The sequence below is a fragment of the Gigantopelta aegis genome, chromosome 3, assembly GCF_016097555.1.
Source record: "Gigantopelta aegis isolate Gae_Host chromosome 3, Gae_host_genome, whole genome shotgun sequence".
Taxonomy (NCBI): domain Eukaryota; kingdom Metazoa; phylum Mollusca; class Gastropoda; order Neomphalida; family Peltospiridae; genus Gigantopelta; species Gigantopelta aegis.
Genome location: NC_054701.1, coordinates 19,056,563 through 19,077,317, shown reverse-complemented (window position 1 = coordinate 19,077,317; position 20,755 = coordinate 19,056,563). Strand labels below are relative to the sequence as shown.

Genomic DNA, 20,755 nt, shown 5'->3' with positions numbered 1-20,755 from the left:
AGTGTATGTAGCCTAATTTGAAACCACATCACATCAGTAATATGCAGTGTGATTGTTTTTAAATTAAATTATTAATTCAGTGAGCTTCGTGGTCTTGTGGATAAGCTGCTGGACAATCAAGCAAAGTGGTCAGACTAAGCCCACAGCTAAAAAGCTGATGGAGGAATGGCAGGTGTGTGGCACAGATAGCCACAAGAGACAAGCACCTGTTGCGGTTGGAGAGACAAGGACTGAGATGTGGAGGTGGGCAGCGAAAGAAGTTGAAAGATAGGAGTTGCCAGATCGGGAAGAAATGAGATGGAAAGGGGGCAGTGGGATAAAAATATTTTTTATTAATTTAGTTTTTTAATTATCCTATTTATATATTTTCACCTATTTTATGTGTATGTTGTGAGTATATTGTCTGTATTATCGTATATATATATATGTATTTAGTTATTGATGTAGCCTATTGTGGTGTAATATAGCCTTATATTAGACTCACTACCATAAAACGATGTAGGTCTAAGGAATTGTTTTATTTCCACCAGATGTTTCAACCTAATATATATATCAAAAAAAGGAAATAAACTAAATTATAACATTTTAATTCAACAAAATTAAAATTAGGGTGAATGACGGTACAAACCGACCTTAGTCAAAACTACTCGAATAAATTAGTAATAAGGATGAAACGACCTGTTACCCTGGGTATATGTTCCTTGAAACACTGCATTTAACTTAGTTTTAGCTATGTGTTATATATATATATATATATATATATATATTAATTTTTAATTTTTTTTTAATGGGTCCCCCGAAGTGACACCAGGCTGGCTATGTTCCTGTCTGTAGTTATGGCCAAGTCATGAGTTTGCTATAAGTAGCTGCTGATTGTAAAATGCAATTGTGCTGTCGTGTCGCTAGCTACTTTTAGTGCAACATCTGCTTAGGACAACATCTGCTAAGCTTTTATGGAACCTGGCAAATATTTTAAAATATGTAATGAGACCTGAATGTGCAAGAGTTATCTCCCGTTTGTCCTGTTGTTTATGACAACAAAGATGGCCGTAAAGACTGTGATCGTAGATTTAACAAATCAACCTGAACGTTTAACTTTCAGCGGATCGTCAGAGGAAGATATCGCGTATGCTAAAACGTTTTGGCAATCTTTGCATCTGCTGCCACCCATGGAGTCGCGTTTAGTTTCCAGTGACATCAAACAACGATTGAGAATTATGCCTATAGGATATCGCGGTATGTAAAAAGTTTGTTTTGTTTAATGACACCACTAGAACAAATTTGTTTATTAATTATCGGCTATTGGATGTCAAACGTTGGGTAATTTTGACATATAGTCTAAGGGGGCCATTCAAATATTACGTAACGTTCTAAGGTGTTGGTGCGTGTAGTTCCAAACGGGGTTCAAAACTCGCCAAAAAATATGCTGGCCCAAAATATAATAATGCATGTTGGCAAATTATGGTAAGCAAGCCACCAGCAAGATTTTAATGTGGCATACAAATATTAATAGTGGCTCATGTGTTATAGATCTAAAGAAGACAATACTAACGCCTTTAATTTTTATTATTTAAGTTGCCCAAACAGGACATTGGTCGCATTTGGTGACCTGTCCACAGGCTGTTTCGAGCCCTGGTTCCAAACATCATATAGCATTACAGGGGTGTGTGTGTATGTGTTACATAACACAATTTTTTTATTACCAGAATATTTTGGCTTTTTGATTAGCAGCAAGGGATCTTTTATATGCACCATCCAATAGACAGGATAGCACATACCACAGCCTTTGATGTACCAGTCATGGTGCACTGGCTGGAGTGAGAAATAGCCCAATGGGCCCACTGACGGGGATCGATTCCAAACTGACCGCATATCAAGCGAGCATTTTACCACTGGGCTACGTCTCACCCTCTATTTAACATAGATGTAAGCACACAATAATAATTATAAATCAGTTTCCCAGATCACAAAACAGCACAATTATATTACACCCATAGAATGACTTGTTTGTGTATTGAGTGTATGTGTGTCTCTAAGCATTACATATTTTGGGAGGTGTATGGACTGGCATTACAGGGGCTTGAGGGTGTCTAATTTTGTAAAAATAAATAGTGTCACGTAATATTTAAACTACTAAATTTTTTCATTAGTCAGAGATTTATCCAGGCAATTTGTGGGTCCTTCCCAAAAGAATGTGGCACAAAAAATTCTCCATTTTTGTACTAAAAGTTCCCAATATATAGATTTAATTATATGTCTTGTAATAAATTAATTTAACAGTTGTGTACTGCTTCATTTAATGGCCTGAATGTTTTTTACATGTGATGGAATATGATTTCGCTACTATGTAGCAACTAATAGAGGTTGCATATATATTTATCACAAATACTGTTTATGATCTACAATCCTGAAAACACTCACCCCAAACCCCCACCCATTTTGTATGTCTGATTCAGACTAGAATCACGTGTGTAGTCTTGTGTATATTGAAGTGTAATATATTGTTTTTCCTGCAGGTCCAAATCGTACTCGGCAGACTCCAATGGAACCTCTAGGTAAGACTGTCTGATAGTATTAAACATGGATAGAAACAAGGAATTGCTTTAACACTCCAAGGTCTGTTGATGGACTGTAGTCATTCATTCATTTTTAGTTATTTTTTATATCCAATTAAGGCCAAAGCACATTGTCCTGGGCACACACATCAGCTGGATAGTGGGTTAGTTGTTAGTGTTTAGTGAGAGAGAAGTCAGTGTAGTGGCTATACTTCTACTGTTGAGTCGTTAAACTCAATCTGGGTGGGAACCTGTACCGGGATACGAACCCAGTACCTACCAGCCTTATGTCTGATGGCTTAACCACTACACCACGGAGGCCAGTTGAACTGTAGTCATTCAACCTGTGCCTTTAAGACCTAAAGCAAATTCTATGCACATCTGAGTTAGAAACTGTGAAGCGTATGATTTCCTTCAATGAACCAAATACTGTTTTGAATCTAAGCATCACAGATTGTGTCCACACCACAGCCATAATGGCATGATTATTGAAGCATAATGTTGTAATTATTAGTCCACTATGTGCACTGGCCCAACCAGAGAAGACTAGATTTTGTCTGTCTGTCTATCCTCTATCCCACATCTAGTTTTTCAGAACGTTTTTTTTTGTTGCAATGCATCAATATATTGAGCTAAAATTTCATGTATGTAATATCATTATCATGTAGAATTACAGAACAAATTTTACTTTCATGGGGATTTTCCATTTTTGACAAAATTGTAAGGGACATGTATTAATGCTTTAGCAGTACTCTCATAATACCTGGTTCAACCTGGTTGGTGGTTTAAGTACTCAACCATAACAACATTATGATCTCACAAGAATGGCAAAGTAACCCAAGAATTGTGTAACAAACATGGTAAAAACATTCCAGCTCAACCAGTGTGAATTTTTATTTTAAGTAAATTGGAACTCTGTGCATAGACATTAAATTTTATATTTATGATATCTTAGCACAATCAGCACAGTATTCATGAACATCCTTATTATCAAGGAAGGAAGGAAATGTTTTATTTAACGACACTCTCAACACATTTTATGTGATGTTGGACATATGGTTAAGGACCACACAGTTAATGAGAGAGAAAACCTGCTGTTGCCACTTCTTGAGCTACTCTTTGATTAGCAGCAAGGGTTCTCTAAATGCACCATCCCATAGACATGATAGCACATACCACAACCTTTTGAATATCAGTCGTGGTGCACTGGCTGGGACAAGAAATAGCTGAATGGGCTCACCAACGGGGATTGATCGTAGACCAACCGTGCATCAAGCAAACGTTTTACCACTGGGCTATCTCCTGTCCCCTCTCCTTATTATGATGTCCCAAATAGACTCCAGAACTATTACAGTCTGTGACGTCAATGCATTGGCAACACCATACAAATTGTATGTGTGATGTGATTAGAGATTTAAGTCTGAATTCTAAAGTTTGATAAGTGTGGGCCAGGCACATTGTTCATGATGTTCACAGACATATTCCATCATTTTTGTACTAAAAAATAAAGTTGAAGTTTGTTTTGATTCACAACACCACTGGAGCGCAATGATTTATTAATCATCAGCTATTGGATTTAAAACATTTGGTAATTCTGACATATAATCTTAGAGAGGAAACCCACTACATTTTTCCATTATTCACCATCCCACAGACAGAAAAGGACATACCACAGCCTTTGATATGCCATTCGTGGTGCACTGGCTGGAAAGAGAAATAGCCCGATGGGCCCACTGATCGATTCTAAACTGACCGCAAATCAAACGTCCCACCCAAGTTTTGTACTAGGACATCATAACTTGGATATAATTGATGAACTTTATTATTGTACATGTACAACCAGCACGGTATTCATAAACACTATAATGAAAATGTTGTCTATATTTTAATAAATTGATCACTATGGCCTGACAAGCTCCTATTGTGTACACGTTGTTGTCATGGTAACATCTTTGTGTTTTCAGTTATAAAAGAATATTTGTTTCGAGCTAAGACTCAGGAGCTTCTAGAAGAGTACAAGAAATTACGACAGTTTGCTTCAGCGAGGAATGACAGTCGAGAAACCTTGTCAAGGAGAAGACGAGAAAGAATTAAGGTAACAAACAGTAATTCATGAATAAATAACACAATTTATTGATCATTTATTAATATTCATAATAATCAGCTCTACCAAGTTATATATTCAAATAGGTTTTTTTCCATTTAAAAATCCATCTCAAAATGTTTAGAAATCATATTCCAGAAGTAACCACATGCGGGTGGAGTAGGGGTTACAAAACGATATCTGAAAGGGTGGGAGGCACAATCTTTAGTGGGATGAACAATCTATTAGAGTAAGAAAAAAAATTCCTTTTCATCCACAGGTTGGTGAGTGTATGCCCCCACCCCTCAAGCCCCCCAGTTCCTACATGCCTGTGCATAAAAAAACAATTGATGTAGATCGTCCAGGCATAATATAGTAATTACGATGCCCCAATATGTGACCGATTCTAGAGCAGCTGGGAGTTCATCATTTCTCAGGAAGAGCATGCCATTTCCAGTGTTCGACAAATATTTGAGCAAGTCACTAGCCCTCAGAGAAGTCTTGGCTAGTGCCCTATGTTATAGTTCTACAGTTGATAGTTTCCACTAGCCCAGACCAAAAATTCACTAGCCAGGACCGATTAATAGTGTAGTTGTAGAACTCTGCCATTTCATATCATTACTCTCTCATAATGCTTGCATACTTTGTCTTGCCATACACATTACCCCCCTCTCTACACCACCCACCTCCTTAAGGAAATGGACCTTGCAGTGAATAAAAAAACTGAGGAGAATAATTGCTCCCCTAACTTAGATTATGAGAAGCCATTTAAGTTATTACCATACTGAGCATTCATATTTCTTTTTAAAGTACTATTTTTTAATTTTAAAATTCATATGCTGTAGGGAGCTAAATATTACTGTCCTTGAACTAGTCTCAGGGGAGTTATGGGGAGCCAGAGAGATAGCTCCCCTTAAACGGCAAGGTGTGAGGAAAGTTGGCTGTTGCCCTAAATTATTATCTTCCATGGCCCTGTTTTATGAAGCGATCTTAGCATAACTACCTAATGCACTTAAGATAATCTTAGAGCTAAGATGGCTTCATAAAACGGGGGCCATTTTTTCATTTCACTTGTCACTGTGAATGAAAAATGATTTTGTTTTTGTTTGTAGAAAGAAGAACTGTCCCGGGCGTATATGCCATCACGAGACAGCATGATGTCAGACAGATTTAAGATGAGTGAGGATGAAGAGAGCGAAGAAGACAAAAGCCGAGCTATGGAAGATCTCGATAAATTTGATAAAATGAGAAAGGATCACGAATCTGACTCTGACTGATAGACATTAGATGCTGAATGAACATTTTTCTCAAAAGGGACACAGTGTTAGTGGGGAACCAGTTGATAAATGGTGTGCAGTTCACATTTGTGATATTAACTAATTCTAAATGTTCGAATATTTAGTATTATATATGTTGATATTCTATGATCATGCATGTTGATATCCTGTGGTCATTTATGTTGATATCCTGTGGTCATTTATGTTGATATCCTGTAGTCATTTATGTTGATATCCCATGGTCAGATATGTTGATTTTCTGTGGTCAGATATGTTGATATACTGTGTATATTGATATTCCATCGTCATGTTTGTTGATGTCATCTGTTATATTGTGTATTGATATCATGGGAGTATGTTTGTTGATATCCTATGATTCTATCCGTTGATATCATTTGATACTGTTTTTATACCTGTAATCATGATTGTTGATTTAGTTTTTGAGTGTTGATATCTTATGATCACAATATCTTCTGTATATCTTGTTATGTATAATAATATCATGTAGTCATGGAATTTGTTATCCTGTGATTTTGAATGTTGATATTCTGCGATTGTGTATTTTGATATTAATATCCTGTCACAGGGTTTATTCATGTATGGTAATATATTTTGCCACCCTGAGAATCTCACTTTTTTTTTTTACTCCAGAAAATAGCATGCACACATCTTAGGGTTTAATTTGTATAGTGTATCATTTGTTTATAAAAAGTAGTACCCCTAGGAGGTTGTACAGGGTACGGCCCTGACTTGGGATGGTGGTGTGTCTTGCACTATTACTAGGTCACTGTGACCTACTTTTCAAGGTCTACTGCACATAACAGTAAATCCTTGACCAGATCATATCTTGCATACAGAGCCATCAAACCACATGTAGGAATAAACTGTTCATCCATCTGATTACAAACAATTCACATACATGTAATTAGACTTTAATCATACCCAAAACATATTCATCAATATAGATATGGTTTTCGATTAAACTCCCGATGGGCGTATCATGTACCTCACCGGTACTCTTTTTTTCCCTCAGAAATTTAGCAGTAATAGGCCTTACATCTTAAAATGTCCTCCTACATTTGTCACGCCCAGCAGTACAACAAAGGTTAATATTATGTCATTGAAATCCGGTGGTATAATGAGAAAATTATATGTAAATACTGTTCAGTTGACCATGCACTGCAATAGGTAGGTCAATTGCAAATACATTTGTACATGTAAGTGCAGTTATCTAAAGCACAGTGGTAAAGCATGTAGGTCGTATGCCGAATTTAGCACTAGAAGTTATAACATGATCCTCTTAAGCTTTTAGTGGGTTTTTAAAAAAATAAATTATCGCGAAAATGATCCTGTTTTTAATTATTTAATAAATCATTGCGAAACATGATCCTATTTTTCATTGCTTAATAAATTATGGCGAAATTGATCCTATTTTTAATTGTTTAATAAATTATGGCAAAATTGATCCTATTTTTAATTTTTTAATAAATTATGACGAAAATGATCCTGTTTTTTTTTACATTGTCTGAGACATTATTTAGTACTTCCAAGGTTAACTGGACATTTAGAGAGCTTATCAGATAAACACCAACGTTATTCTGTCACAATACAAAAATGTGTTTACTTTTTATCAGTAAGCGAAATATTTACAACCACTTTATACCACAAAGAAAACTGATGTTTGACAGTACGATTTTTGAACACTGTTGAAATGAAACATGTTCACTCCATAAATGACTTTATATAGGTATAGTATATTCGATGAAAAATGTTACTGGTAACTGAATTGTATATTAATTACGGAATGAAAGTAAATAACTGTATTACCTGATCATTCTATAGAACTAGTTGGCTTAATTATAGGGGAGGGGTCTGTACTATGGCAAGTGAAATTTTTTTGGGGGGTGGGGGCGGTGGGGGGGGGGGGGGAGGTAGGGTGGAGGTCGTGTCATGCTATTCCGGAAAATATATTTGAAAAAAAGTAGAAGAAAATACGCTAGGAGCAGGGAGAGGGGCTGACCCCAAAACCCACCCACCCCCGCACACAGTCTTATCCCACACGTTCAAAACCAACATCTGATTGAGCGAGATGAGCGGTGGGCCCATTGGGTTATTTCTCGTTCCAGCCAGTGAAACACGACTGGTATGTGCTATCCTGCATGTGGGATGGTGCATATAAAAGATCCCTTGCTGCATTACCAAACGTTTGAAATCCAATAGCCGATGATTAATTAATCAATGTGCTCTAGTGGTTTCATTAAACAAAACCTACTTTAACTTTAGATTCTGTTGTGATGCATGGGGCCGGATGTAGCTCAGTGGTAAAGCGCTCACTTGATGCACGGTCGGTCTGGGATCGATAACCGTCGGTGGCCCCATTGGGCTGTTTCTAGTTCCAGCCAGTGCACCATGACTGGTGTATCAAAGACCGTGGTATGTATCATCCTGTCTGTGGTATGGTTCATATAAAAAATCCCTTGCTACTAATGGAAACAAATATAGCGGGTTTCCTCTCTAAGACTATATGTCAAAATTACCAAATGTTTGACATCCAGTAGAAAGAAAGAAATGTTTTATTTAACGATGCACTCAACACATTTTATTTACGGTTATATGGCGTCAGACCACACATATTGTTTTTAGAGGAAACCCGCTGTCGCCACATAGGCTACTCTTTTACGACAGGCAGTAAGGGATCTTTTATTTGCGCTTCCCACAGGCAGGATAGCACAAACCATGGCCTTTGTTGAACCAGTTATGGATCACTGGTCGGTGCAAGTGGTTTACACCTACCCATTGAGCCTTGTGGAGCACTCACTCAGGGTTTGAAGTCGGTATCTGGATTAAAAATCCCATGCCTCGACTGGGATCCGAACCTAGTACCTACCAGCCTGTAGACCGATGGCCTAACCACTACGCCACCAAGGCCGGTCGACATCCAGTAGACGATGATTAATAAACCAATGTGCTATTATGTGTTGTTAAACAGAACACACTTTAACTTTAGTTCAGATGCATGGAACATTTTTCTTTGAAAGGTTGTATCGTTCAAAAGGTTTTACGTTGTCCATACAATTTGGAATATTTTACGTTTCCTTTTGCCCACAAGCCCTACATTGTTTATGTGTAATTCTCGTAGGCTCCAGAGGTGGGGTGAGGGCTGTGCCCAATTTGACATATATCGTTCCTAGGGGACTTTATCCTATCGACCTAATATAAAATACATAATTTAAGGCAAAAGGCCTTCAGAATGATGATTTTTCCAGTCCACTAATGACAAACATGTTATACATACAAACTCGATACCGTGATCTAATTATACATAAAAAAGAAAGGGGACATTATTTAGAATTTATTTTTGTAACTTTTTTTTAGCAATTTGCAATGTGCAAAAATATTTGTCAGTATATAAATAAAACTGCAATATTCACACGCAGTGAAAAAAAAGTCATTTGTTCAGAGAATGGTGAGTATTGCTGTTGTTTTTATATCTTTATTACCAAGACAAAGAAAAAGAATGAAAAAACAAACTATATGTAGTAAGACCTCACCCCACACCACCACATTGTGGGTTTTGGAAAGGGGTGTACACGTCTGCCTTGAACATCAACCGTGTCTAGCAGGGTGTTTTGTTGTGGGGTTTTTGTTCGTTTGTTTTGGGTGTTTTTGTTTTGTTTGTATAAACGTCTCTTTTTTTTTTAGCAAACCTTTTTCCTCCAGTTGATTCCCTCCCATATGCCGTTGGGTTTGATGTGACTTACTAAATTTTCAGAAATCTTACCAGCTGTGGTAGATAATCATCAGCTGATGACGTCATTAACTAATCAGTGCGTGCTGACTTGGACCCCTTCTGAGTAGGTTATCTCTTGTGATGACGTATATACACGTAAATTACCGATCCCAGAATACACAGCATGTTTCACACAGGTACTTTCTCTTTCAGTCAACCACGGTCAAATGGGGTACCTCATTACTTTGGAATTGAAAGGAATTGTTCTCACATTTTGTTCAAACGCACTGATCGCCATATAAAAAGAGTAGCCCATGAAGTGGCGACAGCGGGTTTCCTTTCTCAATATCTGTGTAGTCCTTAACCATGTCTGACGCCATATAACGGTAAATAAAATATGTTGAGTGCGTCGTTAAATAAAAAATTTCCTCCCTTCCCCTAATAGGGCGGGACGTAGCCCAGTGGTAAAATGCTCGCTTGATGCGCGGTCGGTCTAGGATCGATCCCCGTCGGTGCGCCTATTGGGCTATTTCTCGCTCTAGTCTGTGGGATGGTGCATATAAACGATCCCATGCTACTACTGGGAAAATGCAGCGGGTTTCATCTCTATGACTGTGTGTTTGAATCCAATAACCGATGATTAATAAATCAATGTGCTCTAGCGGTGTTGTTCAACAAAACAAACTTCAACTTCCTTCCTTGATCTAACATTAAAGAACATACAATTTAGAGAAGTCAATCGCATACAGTGGTCGTTTGCCCTGCAAAATGCTCGGTACTGTAATCGTGGGACTAGGGTGGATTTTGGGATGTCTGGGAATGCGGAAACCCCGTCCGCCACGCACGCTAACGCACACGCACACATGCGCTCGGACACACAGACACATGACCATGGCCGTAACCGATGAGAGGCGTCTACAATCCTCTTTTTATTTCACGTGACCCGGCCGTGCTTGTCTTGGACAGATAACATGTTTTTGATATAATAATGGTATTGGCGTTTTCGTTTCGTCTACAGGACAGTATGAGTGTACTGTTTGGAATTCCGATACAGACTATTTAGTGCCGAAGACCTACTTTACTATCAGATGTTTTGAGTTTGTCTTATCAGACCTGTTCGTGCACTCTCGTCTGTGATTAACATGTACTTCGGTGTTTCGTCATTCAGTCCCAGTATAAAGATTATTGTACATTCTGTTTACAGCTAGACAGTGGTGCACTAGACTGGTAGATCCGTTGAAAAAACAACAACAAAACATGATTACCTGGAACAGAGGAAGTCCATGGAAAGTGAATGTTTGGCAATTTAGCGCTATCGTCATTTGTGCAATATGTGTTCGTGAGGTCCGATCACATAGAGGTACGTGTTTGTCATATACATATATATATATATATATATATATATATATATATATATATATATATATATATATATATAGATACATAGATACATACATACATACATACATGCATATATACATACATACATACATACATACATGCATGCATGCATGCATACATACATACATACATAATTACATACATAATTGCATGCATACATACACATGCATGCATACATACACACACGCACGCGCACACACACGCATACATACATGCATACATACATACATGCATACATAGCTTAGAACGCATCGTGGTTAGTCTGCAATTTGCGGACAATTCAGTGCTACAGGTTCGAGTCCCAGCAACGGCATGGGGCAATGTGTGAGGCCAGAACGGATTTAATTATCCCCTGCGCTAGTGCGTTAATATCTATGTATGTAACAGTCAACCTAGATATACATACAATATATAGATATTCTAATATCAACACATACTAGCCAGTGACAGGTCTGCCCACTGTTTCATGTACGTAAGCGGGATCGACCGCGTAGCTGTAGGCCCCATGCATATAGTTGAGTTAAAGAGCGTCCTTTTTTATGGATGTCTCAATAGCTCAAAAGGTATCGTGTATGCAACAGTCAACCTCGACATACATACAATATATAGATATTCATACATCAATATATGCATACATACATACATACATACAATGTGAAGGGCCAGAAAGGATTTAATTATCCCCTGCGCCAGTGCGTTAATATCTATGTATGTAAAAGTCGACCTTGACATATACATACATACATACATACATACATACATATTTTTCTCCACTAAAATGTGTGTAAATAAGAGTTATATTTCATTTGAGTTTTTATAATGTATTATTTAAATTGTAGTACAATACAGGGGCGGGTGCAATATTTTTCTAGGAACCGGGAGCAACATTTCAAAAGGGACACCTCCCGTATTCAGGGAGGGGATGCAACGTTTTATAAAGACACCTACAGTATTCAAAAGTAACATGTTTGATCTATTTGGTATTCTATTTCTCGTTCCAGCCAGTGTACCACGACTGGTTTTTCAAGGTCGTGGTGTGTTCTATCCTGTCTGTAGGATGGTGTATATAAAAGATCCCTTGCTACTAATGAAACATTGTAGCCGGTTTCTTCTCTAAGACTATATGTCATAAGTACCAAATGTTTGACATCCGATGATTAATAAATCAATGTGCTCTAGTGGTTTCGTTAAACAGAATAAACTTTCTATTTTGTAATCTTCCACACAAATATCAATCTGTGTACCCTGGCACCTCGCCCGAGTACTCTGACAGTAAGAAAACTAGACGGACAGTTGGACGGGTGGCACACTCTCTTAGAGTGCGTTCATAACCGTCCAAATGTCCGTCTAGCTCTCTTACTGTCAGAGTACTCGGGCTACCTAGCACCTTCTTCTTGGATCTGCCCCGTAACAAAATGATGTTTTCATTTATAGATGACAACCCAGGAAAGTCAGATGATATACAGCGCCCAGTAAGTAAATACATCTATTCGTGTACATTTCTTGGCGTCTGTCTGCGTGTCTGTCATTGACTAACCGATATAGCCGATATAGGCTGGGAGGTGGGGGTTAAACCTCCATCAATTCTGCTTCTATGTTCTATCTTGTTTATGCTGTAAATATGTATTATGTTCAAATAAGCTCTAAAGTGATGGTATAGATTTTTAGGACAAAAGAGAGAGAGAGAGAGAGAGAGAGAGAGCTTGAGCTTGTTTTGTTTAACGACACCACTAGAGCACAGTGATTAATTAATCATCTGCTATTGGATGTCAAACGTGGTAATTCTGACACGTAGTCATCAGAGGAAACCCGTTACATTTTTTTTAATGCAACAAGGGATCTTTTATATGCACTTTCTCACAGACAGGATAGCACATACCACGGCCTTTGATATAGCAGTCGTGGTGCACTGGCTGCAACGAGAAATAGCCCAAATGGGCCTACCGACGGGGATCGATCCCAAACCGACCGTGCATCAAACGAACGCTTTACCACTGGGCTACGTCCCACTCCTCTTAGGACAATGCAAGCAAGATGTTTTTTTTTATTTTTACATAACGAAGTAAACAGAAGACAGATGGGAACAGATCGGATGGGTAGGGTGGGTAGGGTGGGTGATGTGGTAGTTCACAACTGGAGATATCGGTTAACAAGCATTCTGAGAGTACTGTTACCGAGCCCCACATATCTCCTAAGTTCAAGGGCCATAACTGTCAAATAACGTTTCTTTTATTTAATGACACCACTGGAGAATATTGATATATTAAAGGGACATTCATGAGTTTTCTGCAAGTTTTAAGATGTTATCGACTAACAGAGACTTTTTGACGACTGTAATTACATATAAAATATATTTTTCTGCATAAAATATTTGTGGCTGTATATTAAACGTGTTTCTAATCGTTCTAATATTTGTCCTAGGTTAAATTTCATTTTATTTCCTAAAAAATATTTTTTCGTACGTACGAAATTATTTGAAGACAAAATCCAGTTTAGATACTGATATTCTAAACAAGAAAATATATTTAATATGTAAATTTAATCGTACAAATATTTTATTTGTCGGAAACATGTTACAATGAAGCAAACTCGGGAATGTCCCTTTAATCATCGGCTATTGGATGTCAATCATTTGGTAATTTGGACATATAGTCTTAAAGAGGAAACCCGCTACATTTTCCCATTAGTAGCAAGGGATCTTTTATATGCACCATCCCACAGACAGGATATCACATACCACGGCCTTTAATATACCAGCCGTGGTGCACTGGCTGAAACGAGAAATAGCCCAATGGACCCAACGACGGGGATCGATCCTAAACCGACCGCACATTATGCGAGCGCTTTACCACTGGGCTACGTCCCGCCCCAATTGTCAAATAAGGATAAATTCCATCTGTGACAGAGTTATGGCCCTTGAATAAATTCCCACGAAAGTCGAACTTGATCTGGCCATAATTGTCAAAAATGGGTGGATTCATAGTCAAACAAGTTGATCTGTAACTATATGACATACCAATAAACAAAACGTTAGCTCAATATCTTGAGGGTTTGTAATGAAAGTCAGGAAAGCTACATATGGGGAAAACGGACGGACAGACAGACAGACAGACAGAAAAACATATAGATAGATAGATAGGCAGATCGATCGATAGACAGATAGATAGATAGACAGATCGATAGACAGACGGACAAATGAACAGACAGGACTGAGACGAAACCTATAGTTCCATTTGGTTGGACCAGTAGGGGATTAATAAAAAGTAGGGGCGAGACGAAGCCCAGTGATAAAGCGCGCGCTTGATGCGCGGTTAGTTTGGGATCGATCTCTGTCGGTGGGCCCATTGGACTGTTTCTCGTTCCAGTCAGTGCACCACGACTGGTATATCAAAGGCCGTGGTATTTGCTATCTTGTCTGTGAGATGGTGCATATAAAAGAGCCTTTGCTACTAATGGAAAAATATAGCTGGTTTCCTCTCTAAGACTGTGTCAAAATTATCAAATGTTTGATATCCAATAGCCGATGATTAATAGGTCAATGTACTCTAGTGGTGTTAAACAAAACACATTTCTTCTTCTTTAATAAGAACGAGCCATGAGTCGGAAGATCTCTTTCTACAATCTTGCATCATCTTCAGTTTGCTAAAACTATCATTAACAAAAAAGAGCTTTCCACCCAGTCAGCTTTAAAATCACCATTCTCGAAGGGAGGAAATGTTTTATTTAACGACGCACTCAACACATTTTATTTACGGTTATATGGCGTCAGACATATGGTTAAGGACCACACAGATATTGAGAGATGAAACCCGCTGTCGCCACTTCATGGGCTACTCTTTTCGATTAGCAGCAAGGGATCTTTTATATGCACCATCCCACAGACAGGGTAGTATATACCACGGCCTTTGATATGTCAGTCGTTGTACACTGGCTGGAACGAGAAATAGCCCAATGGGCCCACTGCCGGGGATCGATCCCAGACCGACCGCGCATCGAGCGAGCGCTTTACCACTGGGCTACGTCCCGCCCCAACCTTTTTCGAATGTGATAAACTATATTAAAAACACTGAGATTTTGTGTCAAATATCCGACAAGAAAATTGTGACCGTTTTGTTTAGTTTTGGTTTTCATTTTATTTTTTATTTGTTGTAAATGTACTGTTTGTTTAACAGCCATTCCTGGGAAATCCTCCAAAGATCGCCGAACAGTGGCCAATTAAAATGCCATTTTATGGTTTGGACTACTTCTCCAGACTTGGCCAAGACAAGAAAAGAGAGTTTAACAAGCAGGTAACTTTCTATTACAGTTTTCCTATTTTAAGTTTGTTTAATTATTAATATTAAACATTTTTTTATATATATATTTCCGTTTTCCAAGTTTTCTATAGTAAGTTATCTCCGATTTTTATAAAGTGTTATGACATCTTTCCGAGTTTTCTATATGCTGCTATCTACTACAGCGCTCAAAGTTCAAAGTTTTCTATAATGTGTTATCTATTACTGCATTGAAGTGTTCTATACGTTATTATATATTACAGCGTTCAAGTTTTCTATAAGTTGTTATCTGACACCTAATAGCCGATGTGAAATGTTTGTGTTGGGGTGTCGTTAAAATTTCATTCATTCATTATGTTGCAACGTTCAAAGTTTTCTATGATTTATCTATTACAGTGTCCAAATGTTTCTATAATTTGTTATCTATTACAGCGTTCACAGCGTTCAGATTTATTATTTTTGTTATCTATTACAGCGTTTAAAGTTTTTTTTATTATACACTTGTAATTCGTTATCTATTACAGCGTTCAAAGTTTTCTATAAGTTGTTGTCTATTACAGGGATCAAAGTTTTCTATAAGTTGTTATCTATTACAGTGTTAAATTTTTCTTCAAGTTGTTAACTATTACAGCGTTCAAAGTTTTCTATAAGTTGTTGTCTATTACAGTGTTTAAAGTTTTCTATATATAAGTTGTTGTCTATTACAGCGGTCCGAGCGGTCAGAGTTTTCTAGAGATGAACACTTCTCACATGATTGGGATTCGTTTAATGGACCCAGACTTTCTATCTCCCTTTACCCTATCAAGATGGTCAGACAAATTAAGAAGCGACGAGTAGGTCTTATCGTATTAATTTTGTCTTGAGGCTCGAATATCACTAAATCAAACCCCATAGACGACAATAGATACTTGACATGTGGCTAAGGCCCAACACACACCGAAGCTGGGTCTGGGTCTGGCGAGTGTGGCACAGACACCATGTCTAGTGTATTTTGACGTCTGGGTCTGGGTCTGGCGAGTGTGGCACAGACACCATGTCTAGTGTATTTTGACGTCTGGGTCTGGGTCTGGCGAGTGTGGCACAGACACCATGTATAGTGTATTTTGACGTCTGGGTCTGGGTCTGGGTCTGGCGAGTGTGGCACAGACACCATGTCTAGTATATTTTGACGTCTGGGTCTGGGTCTGGCGAGTGTGGCACAGACACCATGTCTAGTATATTTTGACGTCTGGGTCTGGGGAGTGTGGCACATACACCATGTCTAGTGTATTTTGACGTCTGGGTCTTGGTCTGGGTCTGGCGAGTGTGGCACAGACACCATGTCTAGTGTATTTTGACGTCTGGGTCTGGGTCTGGCGAGTGTGGCACAGACACCATGTCTAGTGTATTTTGACGTCTGGGTCTGTACCTGTAACGTGTTATCAATGTGTATTAATGCATTCATATCTTTAGATACATTTAATTCTATAAACACCAACAATAAGTAGGAGAAATCCCCATTCATTAATACATATCTTATCTGTTGTTTATTAAGAAAAATGAATGAGTACGTTTCGAACATTGTGCAGCTGCCAGTCTGGCAGTGTTAAAATATAGCGCCTGTTCTATGACGTCTGTTGCCAGATCTGTAGTTCGCGCCTGCACAGACGCGGTGTGTTTTGTCACATTCGATTCAGTGCGTTTTTTTCTTTCTTTAACTTTATTAACGTGCCTATATCTAAAAAAAGGTTCAGGCACGTCCACCCCACGCGCAGTCTTTGGCATAGGCAGGGGCTGGGCGTCGGACAGAACTTAATTTATGGGGATAATTTTGACTTTATGCTAAAAAAAACCGTGTGTGCGTGTATGTATAATTTAGATGGCGTGGTCTAAATAATAATAAATATAGTATATATCATGTTTGACTGGTGTCATACTCGCCAGACCCAGATCCGGTGTGTTTTGGGCCTAAAGCGGATACAACGTTTAAATTAACATACACATCATAGATATAAATACCACAAGCCCTCACTCTTAAAATAAAAAGTAAAGTAAACATTTTTTTTAAAAATACGGGATTGCGCTGCTAGTTTCATGTTGAATGTTGACTGTCTTACAGTTAAATAATGGCATTGATTTACATATGCCGAGTTTTCTTTCTTATTTTCATGTGTCTATAAAGAACACAGATATTGAATATGTAATAGAGGTAAAATCAGCGAATTGTAGTGTATAGTGTTGGCTCTAGTGTAGGGTCTAGTGTTGGATATTCCAACCGATTCCCAACACTAGTTTAAAGTTAGATGCTCTTCAAATGTTGACCCGGCAAATGCAATATATATATATATATATATATATATATATATATATATATATATATATATATATATATATATGATGAGAACGAGAGAGAGAGAGAGAGAGAGAGAGAGAGAGAGAGAGGGGGGGGGGGGGACGGAGGGAGAGAGAAAAAGAGAGAGAGAGAGTTTAAAGTTTACTTTGTTTAACGAAATTACTAGAGCACATTGATTTATTAATCATCGGCTATTGGATGTCAAACATTGTTCCATTAGTAACAAGGGATCTTTTACACACACCATCCCACGGACAGGATAGCAAATACAATGGCTTTTGATATACCAGTCATGGTACATTGGCTAGAACGAGAAATAGACGGGTCCAATAACAAGGATCGATCCTACTTTAATTCAATTCTTTATTAGCTTTAAGTTTTACAACTCATCAGCATATATACAAAACATAATACAAAACAAATATATATATATACAATATATACATGTGCACAAAAATGGTGGGTATGGTTTTCTTAAAAGTAATTAGGGATACTAAAAAAGAAGAAGTTTTCCTTACTTACTGTAATAGCTGATCTCTAATGTTGTTTTCTTGTACTAGATATTTTCCTAGGTTATTAAGTTATTTTTGTTACTTGTAGTTAACAACTGTTAAAATAGAAAAACACTTGGCCGCCTGTGATAATACATTTTTATCTACTTATTTCGCAAATCTTTGCATTGTGGGCATTGCATTATAAAATGGTATTCATCTTCTATAACATTTGTATTACAAATTGTACACTTTCTTTCTGATCTTTCGATGTTACGATATCGGCCAGATTCTATATTTAGTTTATGAGCACATATTCTGATTCTGCATATTTCCTTTAAATATCGTTCATCTATTGGTAATTTAAGGTAAGACTGTAATTTGAACTCGTTTAATAAATGCTGGTAAAAATATCCCTTGGATGTTGTAATTGTCCTGCTATAAAAGAGTTGCTTAAATGTGTCGCATATTCTTTCTTTAATAATAATATAACATCTATTGTCAACATAATCTAAATTCCAAATGTAATTAAAACCCAGCATGTTAAGTTCCTGCCTAATATTCATTAACCAATTATCATTGTATTATCATTTCTTCATATATGCCGCGTACCAAATAATTAGTAGAGTTGCGTAATTTTATCCAGTATTTAAATATTCTGAGTTTTCTTGTGATTTGCAGCGGGAAACGCCGAAGTTCACTATAAACAAATTCGTTGCACGTTCCCGACTTAACACCCAATAGTCTTTTACAGAATTGTATGTGCAGCTTTTCAACATCAAGAGCCTTGTGGAAACCCCATGTTTCAGAAGCATAGCTTAAAATAGAATTTACATATGTATCAAAAACAGACAGCATTGTTTTAATATTGATTTTTTTTTTTTTTTACCTACATTCATTAAAGAAAACAATGCTTTACGCCCTTGTTCTACAAATCGCTTCTGTGTGCGTGCGAATTTGCCGTTGTAGAATAATAAAACATCAAGATAAATAAATTAATTTACAACATCAAGTTTACATCCATTAAAGTACCACTTCTCGTCTCGAATTCGACCTCCATTTCTAAAAATAACTATGTTGGTCTTTTTCGTATTTACTGTTAAATCCCATTTACGTGTATAACTTGACAGAGAATGAATCATTTTTTGTAGTCCTTCGGGTGACCACACACCTGGCGAGCGCTTTATCCCAGGGCTACGTCCGGCCCAGAGAGAGAGAGAGAGAGAGAGAGAGAGAGAGAGAGAGAGAGAGAGAGAGAGAGAGAGAGAGAGAGAGAGAGAGAGAGAGAGAGAGAGAGAGAGAGAGAGAGAGAGAGGTAGGTGTGTAATGATACTGTCACAAACACGCATACATATATGCACTTAAATGTACATTGTCAACCACATAATCATCTTGGCTTGCGAAGATGCCACTGAATATACAGTCACAAAAGTATGACGTCAGTCACTTTGTTTTGCACATATATACGACTTTGAACACTATAATGTTGTTTTTGTCAAACTATATTTCAGGACACTATCACAGAGGTGAAGCAACCGTGGTTTCCGGTAGACATGACCGCTTAAGACATCCACAATTTAAACACAACACAAGATTTGGATAGTTTATTACAGTCGGACCGGTCCACAGCCACTTGTGAGGAAAATACAAAACACAAATAAATACATGTAACAATGTGGTTTAGAAGATGGTTGTATACGTGTAAATATTTGTACCATATATCATACATACACACACACACACACACACACACACACACACACACACACACACACACACACACATATATATATATATATATATATATATATATATATATCGACCTGAGAATAACAAAGGTACAGACATATCTCTTTGGAATATCTGTGATCCATTGTACACTTCTATATAATATACTAAATACTACACATTCAATGATTTAGTATAATAATATAGAACCACTTTGTTCGAATCTCATGAAGCATATAACCCAGTTTTGACTATTAGGTTCCTGTTATTGTCAGGTCGTGATAGGTCAATAGGTTTAATAGGTTTGTAATATATATATTAAATAGTGTAAGCAAGCAAGTTTGACCATTCATTTTAGTATAAGTCATGGTCGTTTAATTACAGTAATACCATTTAAAACGTTTGACAATTTCGTTAAAATTGCTTTTTATTTTATTGGATGTCATGAATCGGTTGATCTTAAATGATCCAGAACGTTCAAGTTTCTATTATAGCTAATACTGGACTAGACTGAAATTTGCATGTCTGACAGCTCCGAACAAACATATAACTTTTAATTAAAAACCAGGTCGTGTCTAGTAAGAATGGGGGAGGGAACAGTTAACCCGTGCAGGAAAATCTAAAAATGTGCCAGTTGTTTACTTCACCAACCTCCCGTTATGTTAGGTTAGGTAAGTCCCTAAAACATATTTTATTTAACTGTCTAAATAATCTTAATACATGAGCTATTTTTTAAAAATAATAAACAAATGTGAAACATTACCCATAAAAACGTAAATGTTTTTTAATATACTGTATTATATATTAATTAAATTACATTAAGTCCAAACGTCCAAGGATGTATAAAGCCAATCTTCCATAAATGCAAGATATATGTTTGCAAT

The 20,755-nt window shown here is 37.4% G+C and overlaps 2 protein-coding genes across 2 annotated transcripts; both read left to right on the top strand.

The window, feature by feature from the left end:
* The first annotated feature begins 934 nt into the window (after positions 1 to 934).
* Positions 935 to 6,542, top strand: LOC121369510 (cilia- and flagella-associated protein HOATZ-like). The gene is made up of 4 exons (XM_041494616.1): positions 935 to 1,236; positions 2,517 to 2,555; positions 4,520 to 4,650; positions 5,751 to 6,542. Exons 1-4 carry the CDS (start codon positions 996 to 998, stop codon positions 5,913 to 5,915), a joined length of 576 nt encoding a protein of 191 aa, XP_041350550.1. The 5' UTR covers positions 935 to 995; the 3' UTR covers positions 5,916 to 6,542.
* Positions 6,543 to 10,346: 3,804 nt separating this feature from the next.
* On the top strand, positions 10,347 to 19,819 carry LOC121369509. Its single transcript, XM_041494615.1, has 5 exons — positions 10,347 to 11,005; positions 12,481 to 12,518; positions 15,219 to 15,335; positions 16,028 to 16,153; positions 19,655 to 19,819. The coding sequence occupies exons 1-5, from the start codon at positions 10,903 to 10,905 to the stop codon at positions 19,706 to 19,708; spliced, it is 438 nt and encodes a 145-aa protein (XP_041350549.1). The 5' UTR covers positions 10,347 to 10,902; the 3' UTR covers positions 19,709 to 19,819.
* The last annotated feature ends 936 nt before the right edge of the window (positions 19,820 to 20,755 follow it).